We start from the raw sequence: 17,930 nt of genomic DNA on the forward strand, positions 1-17,930 counted from the left end.
AAATAAAAAAGATAAATTTATCCACGTTCAAGCGTTGACAACCATGCCACTAACTAGCGTTGCCCTTGACCATCGCAGTTCCACAACATCCATTCTTTTTTGTCGTGATCTGAACATGATGTTGGCGTTGACATGCTCAATAAAAGAATTGAGCATGACGTCTACGTTGCGCGATGTTGTGAGAAACATATCATGCATTTATTGCGCGCTCTTCAACCAATAATGAGTCCCGCTTTAAATTTTAGTCAAAACGTTGATCGGAGCATAAAATTTCTAAAACCTAAAACAAATGCAACAAGATCATGGACATCAATGCACATAGAAAATTAATCTGAAAAATCGAATAGGAATCATGGATATCAACGATTCAACATCATGAGTCTTTATAAGGGGAAGGATCCTCTGCACTGATGAAAATCACAGCACCACATGCTGTGTGCCAAAACGCAGATGTTTATGCATTAAACGGCAACAAACATTTTATATTCTATTCCTTTAATCCATTAGATTCACTACTAAGTATTTAATTCCCCACCGCCCACACAAATTTATTATTTAATTCATAGATATACATTTTGATTTTACATGCATAAAGATAAAGATGCGTACTGTATAATTCATAGGATTTCCTTTGTTATATTTTCCTCCGTATATTAAAATGTTTTTGCTAATCCTTTAGTTAGTTATTTTATTAATTAAATTTATAGATTTTATTATTAAAAATATAAAAGTTGTTCCATGAAAAACATTACTACTACTACAAGAAAAAAAGTGTGTTGTTTCATTAATATTTTTATTCCTTTTTATGGAATATTTTATTTTATTTAGTAAAAACACCTTAAATTCGGTGGTTTGGTTTGGCTAGTCATTTTAATTATAACTCATTTTTTATAGTTGAATATAAAGTGTTTTTACTACATAAAAATTAATAATATTAAAGAAAAGAAGTAAATTTTTATTAAACACCGCACACTTTCTTTCTTTTAATATTTTCTATAGAATATATGTTATATTTTTAATAATAAAATTCATAAATTTATATTGTTAAAGTAATTAACTCATTACTAAAAGGACTGGCAAAGAAACAATTAGAAATCCTAATAAAGAATATTAAAGGATTTTTAAAGTATACTATATAAATAACATGTAAATGGATTAATGAATAAAGCTGTGGGGACGGTGGGGTTAAAATTAAATGAACAGTATATCACATGTTGCCGCGTTTAATGAACAAAACTCTGCGTTTTTGGCACATCATGAGGTGGTGTGGTTTTCACCAATGCATAGGATCCTTCCCCGTCTTTATAACGAGTCCCATTTCAATATATTTATTTCATTTATGTGATTACTTAGACAACTACTATTACTAAAGACAGATATTGATATATATATATATATATATATATATATATATATATATATATATATATATATATATATATATATATATATATATATATATAGGGATGTATTCATTTCCTTTTCCTATATTTCCTCCTTTTTCCTTCTTAATATCAGCCATTAGATTAGAGAAATGGACGGTCCAGATCAATATTGGGTAATTAATCCCGTGTTGCATTATTTGTCCTATTTTGTGCATTATGAGGGTACAATAGTAATCTAATAATGGCTGGAAACCGCTACGAATAATGCACCACATGGTCACGAGTAATGCATATAATTGCCTATATAATGCACAATATGTGAACTGCAATGCATACGAACAAGATGTGCTGTGTTATGATGTTTGACACACGTTTCTTGTTTCCCCTAAGGGTTTAATAAGCTTAGGGGCTAGGGTATAGTACGTAGACATGTATGTAATCTTCACATGGTAACGAGTAATGCATATAATTGACTATATAATGCACAATTTGTGAACTGCAATACATACGAACAAGATGTGCTGTGTTATTATGTTTGACACACGTTTCTTGTTTCCCCTAAGGGTTTAATAAGCTTAGGGGCTAGGGTATAGTACGTACGCATTAATAACAAATTATAAAACGATACGAATAATTCACCAAATTGTCACGAGTAATGGATGTTATTAACTATATAATGCACAATATGTGAATTGCAATGCATAGAATAAGATGTACCATGTTATGATGTTTGACACACGTTTCTTGTTTCCCCTAAGAGTTTAATAAGCTTAGGGGCTAGGGTATAGTACGTAGACATTAATAACAAAGCGTATGTAATCTTCAATCCGTTGATTAACCCATATACACAATACCTCTAATAATGCATAATATACTGAGATAATGACAATTAACAGCTACATAATGCACTACCTAAACCAAATAATGCACATACGTATATTCCAATAACAACAATTTGTTAGTAATGTCTACGTACTATACCCTAGCCCCTAAGCTTATTAAACCCTTAGGGGAAACAAGAAACGTGTGTCAAACATCATAACATGGTACATCTTATTCGTATGCATTGCAGTTCACATATTGTGCATTATATAGTTAATAACATCCATTACTCGTGACAATTTGGTGAATTATTCGTATCGTTTTATAATTTGTTATTAATGCGTACGTACTATACCCTAGCCCCTAAGCTTATTAAACCCTTAGGGGAAACAAGAAACGTATGTCCAAACATCATAACATGGTACATCTTATTCGTATGCATTGCAGTTCACAAATTGTGCATTATATAGTCAATTATATCCATTACTCGTTACCATGTGAAGATTACATACGTGTCTACGTACTATACCCTAGCCCCTAAGCTTATTAAACCCTTAGGGGAAACAAGAAACGTATGTCCAAACATCATAACATGGTACATCTTATTCGTATGCATTGCAGTTCACATATTGTGCATTATATAGTCAATTATATGCATTACTCGTGACCATGTGGTGCATTATTCGCAGATACCAAAATGTGGCAGTTACTTTTCCGTCAAATGTCAATAATAACCCTGTAATGCATACAACCACCTTCTATAATGCAACACGGAACCAGTTTTATAGAATCAATCTGATCTGTTCATGCCTTAGATCTAACGCGTAATATTAAGAAGGAAAAAGGATCTAAGATGTGAAAAGGAGAATAACGCTCCCCTATATATATATATATATATATATGGTTTTGATCCATGCAAAACTATTCTTAATACAAAAATGCAGAACCAAGCATACAAAAGTCATTTTTAGGTCATTGTAAGCTTATTTTTACGTCATTATAGTAAGGATGACATGAAATGATTTTAACATGACCTCAAACCCAAAGTTTATAATATGACCTAAAACTGCTTTACAATGACCCTCCGTGTTTTTGTTTAATTATTGACCATTGGATTGTCAAATCTCATGGTCAGGATTTGGTCTGGATTTTGTATTGATCATTTTCCTATATATATATATATATATATATATATATCCCTCGTCAAAGTAAGTAAATAAATGCAGGTACAGTCTTGCTATGCAAGTAACATCAAGGGAGCCAGGGCTGTCTTATTTGAAGGTCGTTAATGGAAAACTTGCAACTTGCAATCAACCTCTCATCTTGACTCTTCGTGCTTCCAAACCAACTTGTTTAGGACCATACTATTCAATTATATCATTGTCTACCATTTCAAATGGAGTATATTCAAAATCGAACTAAAATATCCACCATTCAAAGATGATTTTGTCTGCACAAGTTTTCATCAGTTTGATGGCCTGAACGAACATCATAAAACTCAGGCATACACATTCAAACTAAACATAATCCAATCAAATGATCACCAATCACCCCAAACTAAAAAACAAGAGCAAAAAGACTTGAACAATAGGCCCCAATGTTAATGTGTATATATGTATACCTTGCTCCTATAGGATTTTATGATGGCCATCAGAAGCTCGTCCCCTGCTATATGCCTCACACGTTGAATCATTTCGTGCCTCGTTACCTTCTGCTTCTGCAAATCAAAGAGATCAAACATGTTAAAAAAACAGCCTTCATCGATGCAAGAGATTACACATATTCATGAAATCATATATACCCTGTAATCACTGTGAAACTTAGAAATGGATTCAATGGCATCACTAGGCAAGAACTTGGTCAGTGTTGCAATGAGGGTGGGGAACGGCATCCAATCCGATTTCGGAACTCTGGGAGTCTGCAAATGCCTCTGTTTTTCTGCAATCAAAACAATTGTAACTTATTATTTTTAAGTAAACAAACAATCAAGAAACTCCACACTAGAAAAGAAATCCTCACCTCTGTGATTAGGTGATGCTTTGAAAGTGAGGACGTATTCAGGCAAGATGTGAGTGTTCATACGCGAACTCCACACGATGTATTTTCGAGGAGAGGCTAGATCATCAACGCCGGAATCAAACTCTTCACTACTCGGATTGTATTGATCTGAGCCACCCAAAACAGCCTCCATTTTCCCCATTATCACTCGGCAAAGCAACATGTGCATTAGGCCATCCTCATCAGCAGTAGCCAATGCCAAACTGAACACAAACAAAACACACTCACATTAACATTAACTAATCAAAAGCTCACATAGCCAAAACAAAGAAAAACTAGGGTTACCTTTCAACAGGTTGATTAACTGGGGAGACATGAACACCATACCCGTGACTCCCATTGGCCGTAGGAAGGCAGAAACCATGAGAGAGAATCGCACTAATCTCACTCTTGGAACCTCCAAACCAAGCGTATTTCACATTGGGATCGCCGTTGCACTTCATCCCAACCGCCTTCGAATATATACAGAAAGATTGAAGCTTTGCTCTGCTCGTGAAACTCGAGAAATCAATCCGATGAATCCCCTCAATTTCGGCATCGAATCCACTCCTGCTCAAGCTAGAAACAAAGTTTTTCGTAATTATCCCATAAATCTCCTCCTCCCCACCGCCATTTCCGACGGAATTTCTGACCTCGTTTTCGCCGCCGCTCTCGCAGTCGGAGGGGCAAGAATCGCCGTTGTATAGATCACTATTCGAATTCACAGTGTCTGAATCCTGAAGAAGATCTTCAAAGAGCGTCAATTTTTTGCCCTTCTTTTCAGCTGAAACGTGATTCGATCCTGTAGCCAAATTGTCGTCGTTTTTTTCGCTGCACATCGCGACAAGAATTTGTTTGCTTGATCGACACTCAGACAAAATTCGAAGAAGGTAGGAAACTAGAATTTGCTAATCGATTTGAAAAAGTCCAATCTTCAAAAAAAGTCAGCAAACTAATAAATTAAAACTAGCTGGATTACGGCCATAGCACAACTCTGAAAACGACACCTAAAATTTCGTTACGAAGAAGAAATGAACCAAATAATCGAGGAGGAAATTAGCTGTAGAATTGAGGAAGTGATAAAGAAAAGAATGGATTCCTACAGAAAAGAAAGACTATATCTTAACGGAATCAATCCCTCAAGAAAGATTCGATAACTAAGCAAACCATTTTGCAAGAACAAATTTTTAAAGAGGTGAAGAATTCAAAAGCCCATTTAGCAAGAAGCAAACTTTAGCAGAAAGTCACAAATCAAAGTGCAAAAGACTTTGGTGTATATGAAGTGAAAGGTTTCTTGGAGAAGAGGACACGAAAACATACTATAAAAAGAGCCAACGGAAAACACCGCCTGTGGTTTAATTAGTGTGTGTTGTGGTTTGGGCAGTCAGTTTTGAGGAGCCGGTGGGTTTGAAGCTTAATAAGGTGGTCGGCCAGTTCATATCTTACAGAGCGTGGTGTATGAAATGACGACAACGCACAGGGTTTGGGGTTCGAGGTTCATGTACAAGTCGCCTTACGAATATATTTAGGGGCGTTTACGTTATTTGCAAGTAAAATTTTGTTGGGTTTGTTTGTTGAGTGGAATCCAAGTTTAGGGTCATAATTAATGTGTTTAATACTCTAACAATTGTACTCTAAACTGATTACAATTTTTACAAGGATTTGAGCAATATTTGGAAAATTATTATACGTAAAATAAAGTAATTATTTTTATGATTTATTAATACTAAGAAGTTAACCAAAGAGTTCAATAGGGATTCTATAGTACTATATATTAAAAAATGACATAAAAATATTACAAAAATTTTCCTAAGTCTGGAAAATAAATTTATGTATATATAATTAATGACGGATAGAGTATTAAGTTATAAGTATTATAACAATAAGAATAAGTTAATTGATTAACTAAAATTTGTTTTAACAGAATTAGAATTCGTAATCTTTCAACTATGACTATGAGTCACGTGAATTTGAGTTTTGACATAATACAGAATGATTTTGGGGAAGAGTTATTTAAACAACTATTACTATAATTTATCTTGTGGAAAATTGCAATTGCCTAATATATAAATGTGCATACATATGCATCGGAGAGATAGAGGTAGAAAATGAAATTGTAATTTTTATCAATATTATGTTAATGAAATAAGCCAATTTAAGTGTTTGGAAAAAGAGTAATGATTTTTATTTTTATTTTTATTTTTATTTTTCTAAAGGAGTAATTTTTATTCTTTGTTCTCACTCAACTTGAACTTGTGATGCCTAGTGTGATCACAGGGGGCCAAATATATTAAGTAAATTTTATGGAGTAATTTCCATAAACGATAAATCACTGTAACCTACTGTTACTATTTTCTTCGTGCACTCATTTAATTTATTTCATTTCGAGATGATGAATGTATACGTCTTCTTAATGAAGAAAATCTAAAAGTCCATTTTAGAAGAACGAAAGAAATGTTATCTGATAAAATCAAAACAATGGAAAAATCTGAAAAATATAAAGAAAATGTAAAATATGTTATCCCACGACTTTTTTATTTTTGTTCACGAGAAGTGTAAAATTATTTGTCGACTTTGATATAAATATACACGAAATGACGAAACGGCAAAACATGCAAAATGTGGATGGAGTAGGTCAAAAAAAGAGTATGATTCGGAAATGACGTGTGTGGATATACGTATAATTAAAGGTGTTCACATTTTCTACAACTCTTCAATTAATTATGAGAAAAATAGGACATATGCTACTTGCACGATCGCAAACCTTTGTGCCAAAGAAATGAACAAATATAGAAGAAATAAAAAATCAATAAATAATTAAGCTACTGAAGCAACATTTTATATAGATTTTTATAGTTCACTCTATTTATATTTATAAACTGGTAGATTTTTCTTAAAATCATCAACAAGTTAATTCTTGTGACAAGATAAATTCATGGTCAGTATGAAACCTCATAGATTTTTCTTAGAATCATTAACAAGTTAATATTGTGACAAGATAAATTCATGGTCATTATGAAACCTCATAAAAGAAAGTCTTTATGTTAAATATCATCAACAAGAATCCATGTATTTAAAAGAAGGAAAATGATTTTTAGACATAATGGCTATGTCATAATGAGGATTAAATGATAATTTTAAATTGTATTTCATTTTTTTTTAAATTTATGTTTCTTACATCTTCTAATCAAGGTGAATGAGATTTGCTATCCCTATAATTATGACATACTTCTAATATTTCCTCAATTAACTATTTAGTTATAATAAATCTAAATTTGCCAATTCTTTTATGTAAAAGTTAATAGTGATTCACTAGGATTCGCAAATGATGATAACTTAAATTAATTGATTTTTGGTTTAATATTATTAATAAAACCTATACTAATATAAAAAATTATTAAAAAGTAATCAAACATTTAATAATAAATTAATTGAAGATATACTATGAAAAATGCGGTATATTGATAATTACATACTGCTCATGATTTTTTTTTTGCATCAAGATAATTGAACATCGATATTACATGTTCTCTTTACCAGATATTAGAGTTTGTAGCTCAGTTGACAATTTACTAGAACATGCAAAATAAATTTTGATATATATATGATATATGAATACTAATTACGTTTATAGTTTAGTTTTTATGAATTTCATAATACTATTGAATTTAATTATTTTCTTTTCAAAGTTTAATTTCTTTATGTGACGCCCCAGAATTTCATTCTTTTCTTTCGAGATAAACTGGATTTATAAGCTTAATTAATTCTCGTCTAGAAGGCGTAGAATTTTGTTGTAATTTCCGACTTCGGAATAAATTAAGTATTAATGTTGAAAGAAACAAAGTGCAAGGAAATTTATTCAAGAATAAAAGTAAAGGATATGCTTTTATTAGATGAGCACTTTAAGGAATAAAAATACAAGAATGATGAGATACAAGTAGTATATGATTACATTTGAAAGAGACTACACATATATGATTTGCATCATGTGGTACAACAATTGTGGAATACAACACCTTCACTTTAAGGACTCTATCACTATATACTTGGAGGCTATACTATTTTGGCAAGGAGACAAAGTGGCCTACTAGTCAAATCCTACTATCCTCTCCTTCCCTCCTCCCTCTCGGTTTTGGCACCCCATAAGACTTCAAGCTTTGGCAGCCTTGTACCTACAAAAATAACACAAGAATGATGTTAAAAAAGAACTCATAAGAAAAGGGAAGGGAGGGGCGAGCTCGAATAGGAATGGAGAGGAAGCAGGCTGATTTGTACAGCCAAGAGGCTGCCTTTTTAGGCTGTGAGACCAGCCATTTTATCACATCCCCATTTAACACCAAAGTAGAAGTCAGAACAAATAAGCATAGTAGAATGAGCCCAATGTACATGCTCAAAATGGACATGAATCAGATCCTCTTTCCCATCACCAAGGCTGGGAGAATAGCCAAGGAGAGCAGCCCCAAAGATTCATCAATCCAGTAAGAACAACAGTATCACAAAGCTTGAAAGGAAGTTAAGAAACAGCCCCAAAATAGGAGGCTTTCTTCCCCAAAAATCAGACACAAAATGCCAATATTATGAGAGCTATATAAACAGCCCCTCACCACTCCCTCCTTCCCATATTTCGACACTCAAGGATTGCACAATCGCAAGGAGTGCAGCGAGGGGGAGGAAGGGGAGCGAGGGCGGCAAGAGATCAATCCACAACCGAGAAAGGCCACCAAGCAAGGTAACTCGAACATACACCCTCTGCATCATGATAGGATTTCATGCGAACAAGAACTTAGAATCATGGGAGCTCGACCAATAGGAGAAATATAGAAATAGCACCAAAATCCAAATAATGCTCAACAATCAAGTGTTCACATAGAAGTACATGCTGCCCGAACCGAGGATCATAAGATCCCAAACAATAAGCAAAGGCACAAATCAACACAGTAGGCTCCACATGCAAAATTTAAAGCATCAAATCTTTCACCCCAAATAAGCTACTGCTCGAGAACATAAGGCTTTAAAAGACCAAGCTTTGAAAGGGGTAGGGGAAAAGGGGACTTAGCTTAAACACGAGAAGCTGCCCGGCAAGGGTCGGGCGACGACGTAGCCCGGAAAGTCGCCTAAGGAGGCGGCGCTGCCGGAGAAGCAGCGCGAGGACGGAGACGGCGGAGCAGCAGCTGGTGAGACGGTGAGTTACTGGAGCGCGGAGGTGAGACGACGCCTCCTTCCAAAACGGCGACTCCGCCCGAGAATGCGGGAACCCAGCCGTGAATTCGCCGGTGAGAGTCGTGGCCGCCTCGCAAAGGAGGCAGCGGTGAATGGCGAAGGCGGAGCCGGCGAACCTCCGCCGAGCTGAGCGGGCGGTGAATCCGCCGAGGAAGAGAAAGGAAGGAGTGAGGAAGCATGATGGAGGGAGTACGCGCCGGCGGGACTCCGGGATTCCGTCGAGATAGCGGCGATTTCGCCGAGAGGGCAGCGAGAGACTTGGAGGAGGCGCTGCTGCTGTGTTCTTTAATTTAGGGATTTGGAATGAAAAGAAAGAAAAGGGGTGAGGAAGAAAGGGAGAAGAGAGACCACTCCGGCATGGACCCGCCGGAGAGGAGCGAACGGCGGTGGCGAATTCACCGGGGCGTGGCGACGAGACGAGACGAGGCGGAAGGAGGAGCTGCCATTGCTTCTTCTCAATCTATGAATCCCTAATTTGAAAAAGTGAGGGAGTGAATTGGGGATTTTGAGGAGAGAGAGAGAGAGATGAGAACCGAGGGATGGGTGGGGGATATAGGCTTTATGCCTTTTCCATTTAAATAGCTGGACCACTAAATTAATTAAAGGTTGGGCCACTCTAATTAATTAAAAGGATTTGGGCCTAGAAGTGAATTAAGGGAATAAATGGGCTGTCTCATTTATTTGTTGAAATGGACCATGGGGTCATTCATTTAATTAAGGATGGGCCGAGGCTTAATCATGAGAAGTTGGAATTAATTTAAGAATCTAGTTGGAGCTTGATTAATTAATTACCAAATAAATTATTAAATTCCCAAAAATGGAAAGTGATGAAGTGGGAGACGCGAAAGCCGACCGACGTCGCCCCGCGACGCCATGGGCGGCCTTAAGAAAAATCTGAAGAGAATGATTTAAGAAATAGATTTTCCAAGAATCCATGTCTCATTAAATAAGAGCACAAATAATTGTGTTAGGAAAAAAAAGTAGATTGTTCCGGAATTTAGTAAAGGGAATAATTAGACTCTGCAGAGCAGTGAAGCCCGAGGTAGGATTTAGAAAAAAATCCTATAAGCTGAGGCTAAGATGTAGGTGTTATCCTATAGGATGCATGTATTCTTTTATCAGGAAAAATAGTTCAAGTACTAATTAGCGTGCTACGCTATATTTAAAGGATAAATTATTCAAGGGCAAGTGAGGCCGGACGAGAGTTGTTATTTGGAGATAAGCATATCAGGTGGGCTTTCTTTTAATATCCAGCACTATAGTGTGGATATAAAGCAAATACTTTTGAAGTTATGAAATGTCACTTTTTCTCAAAATGGAGCTGTGATTATTTTAAAGTTGTTGTCATGCCATAAAATGTTTATTTTTTAGGCCTGTCTGTTGGGGCTATATGCCGAGGGTTTTGGCGATGCCAAAACTAAGTAACGAATTCGGTTCCCAATGGACCGCAAATCCTATTCGGAATAACGTGCACAAGAGCCGTGAGCCATCCTAGAGAGGTTGGCCGGCCATGGTGTCCGTTGAAGGTGGCCACCTTCACGGTACACGACTTACAGATATGGTATGAGTTTAAAAGAACTTAGATTGATCAGTCGGACTTTTAAGATCACAAAAGAATTTAGTATGCTCAGGCCTTGTTAAGAAAAACCCTCGGGTGATACTGTTGATGGATGACAACTATATAATGTATGCTTTGATTTTCGGCACGTGTCCACTGAGTACTTCTGTACTCAGCCCTGCATGTATTTATAAATGTGTAGGTGGAACGTCAAGAAGAAGGAGCATTGATCGGAGTCGATGTTATTAAGTAATCTAGTGGATTTCTCGACGATTCGTGTCTTCATACACGAAGTCGTTTAGTAAGGACTTATTCCGCTCTACTTTTGTTAAAGTAAGAATTTCATGTCTCACCATCGAACTCTGATTTAGTTGATGAAATGATTATTCTATTTTGAGACCATGTAATTGAATACTTGGCTTCTATCTTATGGTATTAATCGATTTGGCCTTTTCGGCAAGTTTCTTGAGTTCTACCCTCTTTTCTTTCCCCGCTTCGTTAATCCCTCTTATTAGTCGCGGATTACCCGTTTTCGTTATCCTTAGCAATATATGGTCGTGACATAGTGGTATCAGAGCCTCAGTTTCCTTCCTGCTCTGAAATCCACACATTTCTTCAGTCAAGACCTAGACTCGTTCACTAGATCATTCCAAGTAATCGAATCGATCAATACTCCAAGACGTTCAACCAAACAAGTTGAAAGATGAAGAAGTGGAAATATTGAGATAGATGAAACAAAGTGCGACGAGAATATTTTACCTAGTTAAGAAAATAGAAAGAACCGAGAGGGAATAAGTACTCTCCCTAGCGAATGTAGTTCAAACTGGGACTACGAAGGATGAACCATAAATCCTATTAATGCTTTCCCGAGCAATTATTTTTGAGATGATGCGAGACAAGAGTTAAGCATGAAAGCGTGATCCAAGGCAACACGACTTTTCACAAAAAGAGCCAACGCCCAATGCATGAGAGCACGAGAAGGGAGAATGTTGAGAAGAAAGACGAGGAACGGTGCTATAAGGGAATAGCACAAGATAGATCCTCACTGTGGACAAGCCACTCATGTAGATCCGAAAGCAAGTGTTGATCCCATCATGTTTCACGAGACCTTATAGAAACGCTCGATCTGGGATATGAACTTAGTCTAATGACGTCAGATCACACAGCATAGTAGGCTCTAGTTGATGATTCCTTAGACTCTCATGCATCGCTCTTTACGTTTTACCTTCACGTTACGTTTTCTTATGAGTGCCTTCTCTGACTCGGGACCTGCCGTTGTGTAGATGGAGGGACAGGACCCCGCCAGATCCCCGCTGAGTGCGTACGAGAGCTTAGCAGAGTATTTATTCCACGTGTACCGATCCTATCGACCGTACGAGGGAGAGGGCATACTACCGATTTTATGCAGATTTTACAAGCTATGGGAGAGGACTCACCAGTACGGTACTTCTGAGCTCGATGGCATCCACCAGCTGATCTCCGTACTCCCCAAAAAGTGGATGGCATGGGCTGCTTGGATGTCGAGTAGCTACGTATATAGGAGGATCGACATCCAGGAGATGGTGGGGGATTTCTGTGGCTTCTTATCTTTCATATTCCTGCAGTACGTACATTTTCAGGATACCCCGCCTGTTGCGGAAGGTGACTTGCCGCAACCCCCCCTTCAGTGGAGCGTGTCGATCTCTCCCGAGGGCGGCAGACGAGGACGCTATGACCACGAGGCTGGGTCGCCCCGACAGCCAGGAATGCATAGGCCAGAGGGCGCGAGGCACGACCCCGAGGGGCGAGGCAAGGCCCCGATGGTTATTACAGATGAGGAGGAGGGCTTAGGGGAGCCCCAGACGGACCGCACAGTGGTAGCACGGGAGATGGGGCAGATGCTAGAGGTACCCGAGCCACCACAGGCCAATCTCTAGATAGAGGACCTTCGCGCTAAATTTCGCCAGCAGTCGGAGGAGAGGATGGCTTGGCTACAGACCATCCGAGCCGAGATGGAGCTCGAGGAGGCTCTGTTCCCGATGGTTGAAGCACCACTCCCGGTGCACGAGGATATGCCAGGAGCAGTAGCAGAGGACCCTATCCTGGTGGTAGACAGTGATGATGACTTTGAGGGGAGCTCTGGAGTGAGCTCATTAGGATCCGACGAGGAGCAGTAGGGATGTTGTACCATCAGAAACGTCCTAGTATGATGGCGTTCTGATGTAGTTATCTTTTCTTTCTAGGATTTCAGTAGACCACTTTTTGATTAGCGCATAAAACCCGAGTTGTTAGAAGGGTAGTGGCTAAGTTCTTTGGTGATGTTCCGCAACACCGGGACTTCATGATACGTACTTGGATGTACGTTTTAGGATTCATCTTTTATAAAAGGGACCTTTCGAGGCAGACTCCTATTCCTATGATGATGTACTTGAAATGCGATATCTATGAAACCTCCTTATCCTTGAAAAGTTGTGCTCGTTTCTATCTTATGATCCAATTGTTTGTTTAGCAATCGTGTATGCTAAGTGCTTAATAAGAAAATGCATAAACTATCAGGATGCCACCACAAAGAGTTGGCAGGCCACGAGGCCGAGGACGTGGGAGGGGCCGAGGACAAGCTCGAGATGAACTCCCAATCTACGAGGGGGGAGTGCAAGAAGATTGGAATGAAGTACAAATTTTTTTTTATTTATTTAAATTCGAATTTTTTTTAAAAAAAAATATTTATTGCGTCAGCACGTGACGACGCCCACTCGCGGGCCGGCGAGTGGGCGTCACGCACGACGCCGGGCTGCGCCACGTCGCCTAGGCGCGTGGCGAGACAGCTCGTCTCGTGGCTCGCCGAGTCGAGACGCGCGACGAGACGGGACGAGATGGAGGCTGCAACGCGTCTCGCCGGGGTCTCGTCTCGCTGAGACGAGACGCGAGACGCCGGCGAGACCCGTTGTGGATGGTCTGAGTTGCTATCGCCTATCGCTACTTATATCCACGATCTCCTGTATATACCTATTTTATCTCTTCTTGCAATCATTCTTTCTTCTTTTGCGGAATAAACTCAATGGCCCGCCACTAATAAAATGTTTAGCTACAAAAATCATTTTAAAAGATCCTCAATCGTTTTATTAATAAAATGAAATTATACTGTAATCTCTTGTTTATATTTGAGAGATTCGTTTTCAATATTATAGTATTCTTTTATTATTCTCTGGTTGGTCGATCAAACTCAAAGGTTAGACTGAGAGATGATTCACACAAATGATGATATGATGATGGAGATGGAATCCGCAGCTGCATGCAGTCTTGCGTGGAAGGATTTAACTGTGAAGATCGGGAAAACACACACTATTCTCCACCAACTATCCGGCTATGCTGAGCCAGGAACTTTCACCGCTCTCATCGGACCTTCCGGCTCCGGCAAGTCCACGCTGCTCGATGCCTTATCCGGCCGCCTCTCCCCCGATGCCTTCCTCTCTGGATCTATTCTCCTCAACGGCCGCAAGGCCAACTTATCTTTTCGAACCATTGTGAGTAATTCTATACAATGCTTATAAATTTTGATAACTAATATTTGGTGTTTTAGGCATATGTAACACAAGATGAGAGCTTGCTTGGGACTCTAACCGTTAGAGAAACAATTGCGTATTCAGCTCGGATCCGCCTCCCGGATGGGATGCCCTTGTCCGACAAGTCTGAGATCGTAGAAAGCACCATCCTAGAAATGGGACTTCAGGACTGTGCCGATACAGTGATCGGAAACTGGCACTTGCGAGGGATCAGCGGAGGCGAAAGGCGAAGAGTCAGCATTGCACTTGAGATCCTAATGAGGCCAAAATTGCTCTTTCTTGATGAACCAACCACTGGACTAGACAGGTTATATATCTCTTATCAAATCAATATCCATTCCTGTGTATTGCCTTGTTTGATTAACATGCTGTGTGTGAGGTGCACAGTGCGTTGGCGTACTTTGTGACTCAGACGCTGCGCGGATTAGCGAAAGATCAACGGACAGTGATAGCGTCGATCCACCAGCCTAGCAGCCAAGTGTTTGAGCTGTTTGACAAGTTATGCTTGCTCTCTCGTGGCAGAACAGTCTACTTTGGCCAAGCATCAAAAGCTGACCAGGCAAGTTTCTGTTAATTATGTTGTAATATGAGAAATATGTTGGAGGATTAATTTAATTGTACTCAGTTCTTTGCTGGAGCCGGTTTTCCATGCCCTGAATTTGAGAACCCTGCCGATCACTTCATCCATTGCATCAACTCTGATTTCGACAAAGTGAAGGCAACTCTGAGAGGATCAATGAAGCTGCAGGTGCGGATTTTTCCTTCCCTTTTGGTACCTTCCGATATATACAAATTATGGTTCGTATCCAATTTTTTATCCAGTTTGAGACAGATGGTGATCCTCTAGAAAAAATAACAGTAGCTGAAGCTACCGAAATTCTCGTAGACTCATATCGTAGCTCAGAATATTGTTATTCAGCAAATAAAAAGATTGAGGAAATATCCAAACTTGTAAGTTCGTTTAGACTATAATATATTCGATCTATTTTGTTGGGTTGTTTTACCTTAAAAAAGTAGTAGTATGAGTTTTGTTTTGTTTTTGCATATGTAGAAAGGAAGTGTTGTAGATTTGAAAGGGAGTGAGGCGAGTTTCTTGAGACAAGCGACCGCATTGACACAACGATCGTTTGTTAATATGTGGAGGGATTTCGGGTATTATCGGCTGAGGCTTGTCATATACATCTTTGTTGCAGTCTGTGTTGGATCTGTTTACTATGACATAGGAACTGGTTATACTTCCATCCAGGTAACATTTCATATTAATTACTTCAGAACTTTGGACTATTTACTTTCACAGATTTGTTTGGTTTCCCTCTTTTCAACTATTGTCTAATGTTCTGAAGTAGCAACAATAATAATTGAGAAATGCAGGCGAGGGGAGCATGTTCGTCTTTCGTCGTTGCTGTTGTGACCATGATGTGCATCGGAGGCTACCCCTCTTTTGTGGAGGATATGAAGGTAACCTATATAGAATAATTTCAAATTGGTTAATTTCAAACAAATGAGTAGACTAATTTCATGAAGAAGAAGTAATAAATTTGGTAAAATAAGTGGATTTGATTAGGTTTTCCAAAGGGAGAGGCTGAATGGGCACTACGGTGCGGCCGCATTTGTTGTAAGCAACACTTTGTCAGCAATCCCATATTTGATAGTGATGAATGTAATGACAGCAACAATTTGCTATTTCATGGTGGGTTTCCACTCTGGTTTCTGGCACTATGCATACTTCATATTGATCCTATATGCTTGTTTGAGTGTGGTTGAGAGCCTCATGATGGCCATAGCTTGTGTTGTTCCTGATTACCACTTGGGGATCGTCGTCGGCGCCGGAATTCAGGTGCCTAAGCTCTCCAAACATAACTCTTCAATATCTTCATTTCTTCTCTTTTGCTAGTTTTTTATAAACATAAAATTTCTATTTACATGGTGAAATCTCTAGCTTGAGATCATAGACATATATATATTATATATACATGCAATTTTGGTGCTTATTCATGTATATATTTGTTGCTAACAACCCACGCTTGTAGTAGAAAATGGAGACTACTTTGACATATACGATCTTGTTTAATTTTTTCATACATCTGAAATAGAACATTTGTCTGATTTTCTTTAGGGAATATTTATGCTTGCGGCTGGCTTCTTCCGACTCCCAAATGACATGCCAAAGCCTGTCTGGCGCTATCCTTTGTCATACATAAGTTTTCACTTTTGGGCTATACAGGTATTGTACAATCAATCAATGCATATGCATGAAACATCAAAATTAATCGAGTACTCCCTCCATCCCATAAACATAAGAACTTTATAGGGGCGCATTTTTTAATGCACAATCGGTAACGTATAAGAGAGATAGAATGTTATTGAAGAATGAGTCTTACCTCATCACATTGAAAAAAAATTCCTAAAATAGAATGAGTATGATTTTAAGGGAAGAATGAAAATGAAAATAGTTATTATTATTAAGAGACGGAGTGAGTATATGATATGACGCTTAATGCAGGGGCAATACAAGAATGATTTGAAAGGGTTGATGTTTGACGACATATCACCTTATCTGCCTAAGCTTTCAGGAGAGTTTATTTTGGAAAATACTTTTCAAATCGACATTCATCAATCGAAATGGGTTGATTTGAGCATTATATTCAGCATGATAATCGTATACAGGCTCATCTTCTTCGTAATGATCAAAGCCAATGAAGATGCCATACCATGGATTCGACGTTATATTGCCAGCAACCAAAAGAACGCAACCAGCTAGTGTAAATTTAATTGGTCAAAAGACTAGTATTATTACAACCAACTAGCAATTTTCTTGTACGAATATTCATACAATATTACTACTATTTATTAACTCATTTATGTATTTATACATACACAATTTCATAGAAATATTTTTTGAGTTTTCTAAAAATAAGCAAGCAGTATACATGAAATTTCACGAAATTTCGAGGCATTGGTATTAATTTTCTTATTGCAATCTTTTTTGAGATTTTTATGCATAAGATCCCGAAATTAATAAAAAAATGTTGAAATACAAACCCTATAAGGGTAAATTTCACACGGTTGAATATTATGGTTGAGTTTAGAGCAATTGTCTAAGTAATTTTCTGCATATTAAATTCCAAATAAATGTACATTACGTTGTTTTAGAAGTTGATTGTCACTTTAAAAAACACTTTCAATCAACGATGTGAAGACAAAAAAAGAGGGCGTTTATCCATTTTCTTCCTAAATTTAGGATTATACTCCTTACTTTCGTAGATACGAGGACTAAATATTTCTCTTACGTATTGTCCGATCTATCTCCCTCTTTTGGGAAACCTTAAAGCAGTTTCTTGAATGGTTTTAAAAACCTAGCAACTT

The 17,930-nt window shown here is 37.9% G+C and overlaps 2 protein-coding genes across 3 annotated transcripts; one reads left to right on the forward strand and one right to left on the reverse strand.

Annotated features, from left to right (window-relative positions):
- Nucleotides 1-3,617: 3,617 nt before the first annotated feature.
- Nucleotides 3,618-5,808, reverse strand: LOC121806380 (probable inactive poly [ADP-ribose] polymerase SRO5). Its single transcript, XM_042206398.1, has 4 exons — nucleotides 4,551-5,808; nucleotides 4,227-4,468; nucleotides 4,009-4,145; nucleotides 3,618-3,924 (listed from the first exon to the last, which is right to left on the reverse strand). Exons 1-4 carry the CDS (start codon nucleotides 5,081-5,083, stop codon nucleotides 3,808-3,810), a joined length of 1,029 nt encoding a protein of 342 aa, XP_042062332.1. The 5' UTR covers nucleotides 5,084-5,808; the 3' UTR covers nucleotides 3,618-3,807.
- Nucleotides 5,809-10,540: 4,732 nt separating this feature from the next.
- On the forward strand, nucleotides 10,541-17,465 carry LOC121806829 (ABC transporter G family member 11-like). Of its 2 annotated transcripts, XM_042206984.1 has the most exons (11): nucleotides 10,541-10,695; nucleotides 14,236-14,525; nucleotides 14,582-14,871; nucleotides 14,952-15,123; nucleotides 15,190-15,312; nucleotides 15,387-15,515; nucleotides 15,616-15,810; nucleotides 15,936-16,022; nucleotides 16,129-16,401; nucleotides 16,681-16,788; nucleotides 17,068-17,465. In XM_042206984.1, the coding sequence occupies exons 2-11, from the start codon at nucleotides 14,244-14,246 to the stop codon at nucleotides 17,323-17,325; spliced, it is 1,917 nt and encodes a 638-aa protein (XP_042062918.1). In that variant the 5' UTR covers nucleotides 10,541-10,695; nucleotides 14,236-14,243; the 3' UTR covers nucleotides 17,326-17,465. The 2 variants fall into 2 exon arrangements, with proteins under 2 accessions (XP_042062918.1, XP_042062919.1); XM_042206985.1 differs by lacking the exon at nucleotides 14,236-14,525.
- Nucleotides 17,466-17,930: the final 465 nt, after the last annotated feature.

This window comes from Salvia splendens, chromosome 6 (genome assembly GCF_004379255.2).
Source record: "Salvia splendens isolate huo1 chromosome 6, SspV2, whole genome shotgun sequence".
Lineage (NCBI taxonomy): Eukaryota > Viridiplantae > Streptophyta > Magnoliopsida > Lamiales > Lamiaceae > Salvia > Salvia splendens.

Excerpts from the sequence above, each read along its gene's own strand:
- LOC121806380 (XM_042206398.1), bottom strand. The coding sequence starts at position 5,083 with ATGTGCAGCGAAAAAAACGACGACAATTTGGCTACAGGATCGAATCAC. Across the intron at positions 4,469-4,550 it reads GTTAATCAACCTGTTGAAAG|TTTGGCATTGGCTACTGCTG; the intron begins GTAACCCTAGTT and ends GTTTGTGTTCAG. Across the intron at positions 3,925-4,008 it reads AGTTTCACAGTGATTACAGG|AAGCAGAAGGTAACGAGGCA; the intron begins GTATATATGATT and ends TTTGATTTGCAG.
- LOC121806829 (XM_042206984.1), top strand. The coding sequence starts at position 14,244 with ATGATTCACACAAATGATGATATGATGATGGAGATGGAATCCGCAGCT. Across the intron at positions 15,516-15,615 it reads TTGAGGAAATATCCAAACTT|AAAGGAAGTGTTGTAGATTT; the intron begins GTAAGTTCGTTT and ends TTGCATATGTAG. Across the intron at positions 15,811-15,935 it reads CTGGTTATACTTCCATCCAG|GCGAGGGGAGCATGTTCGTC; the intron begins GTAACATTTCAT and ends TGAGAAATGCAG.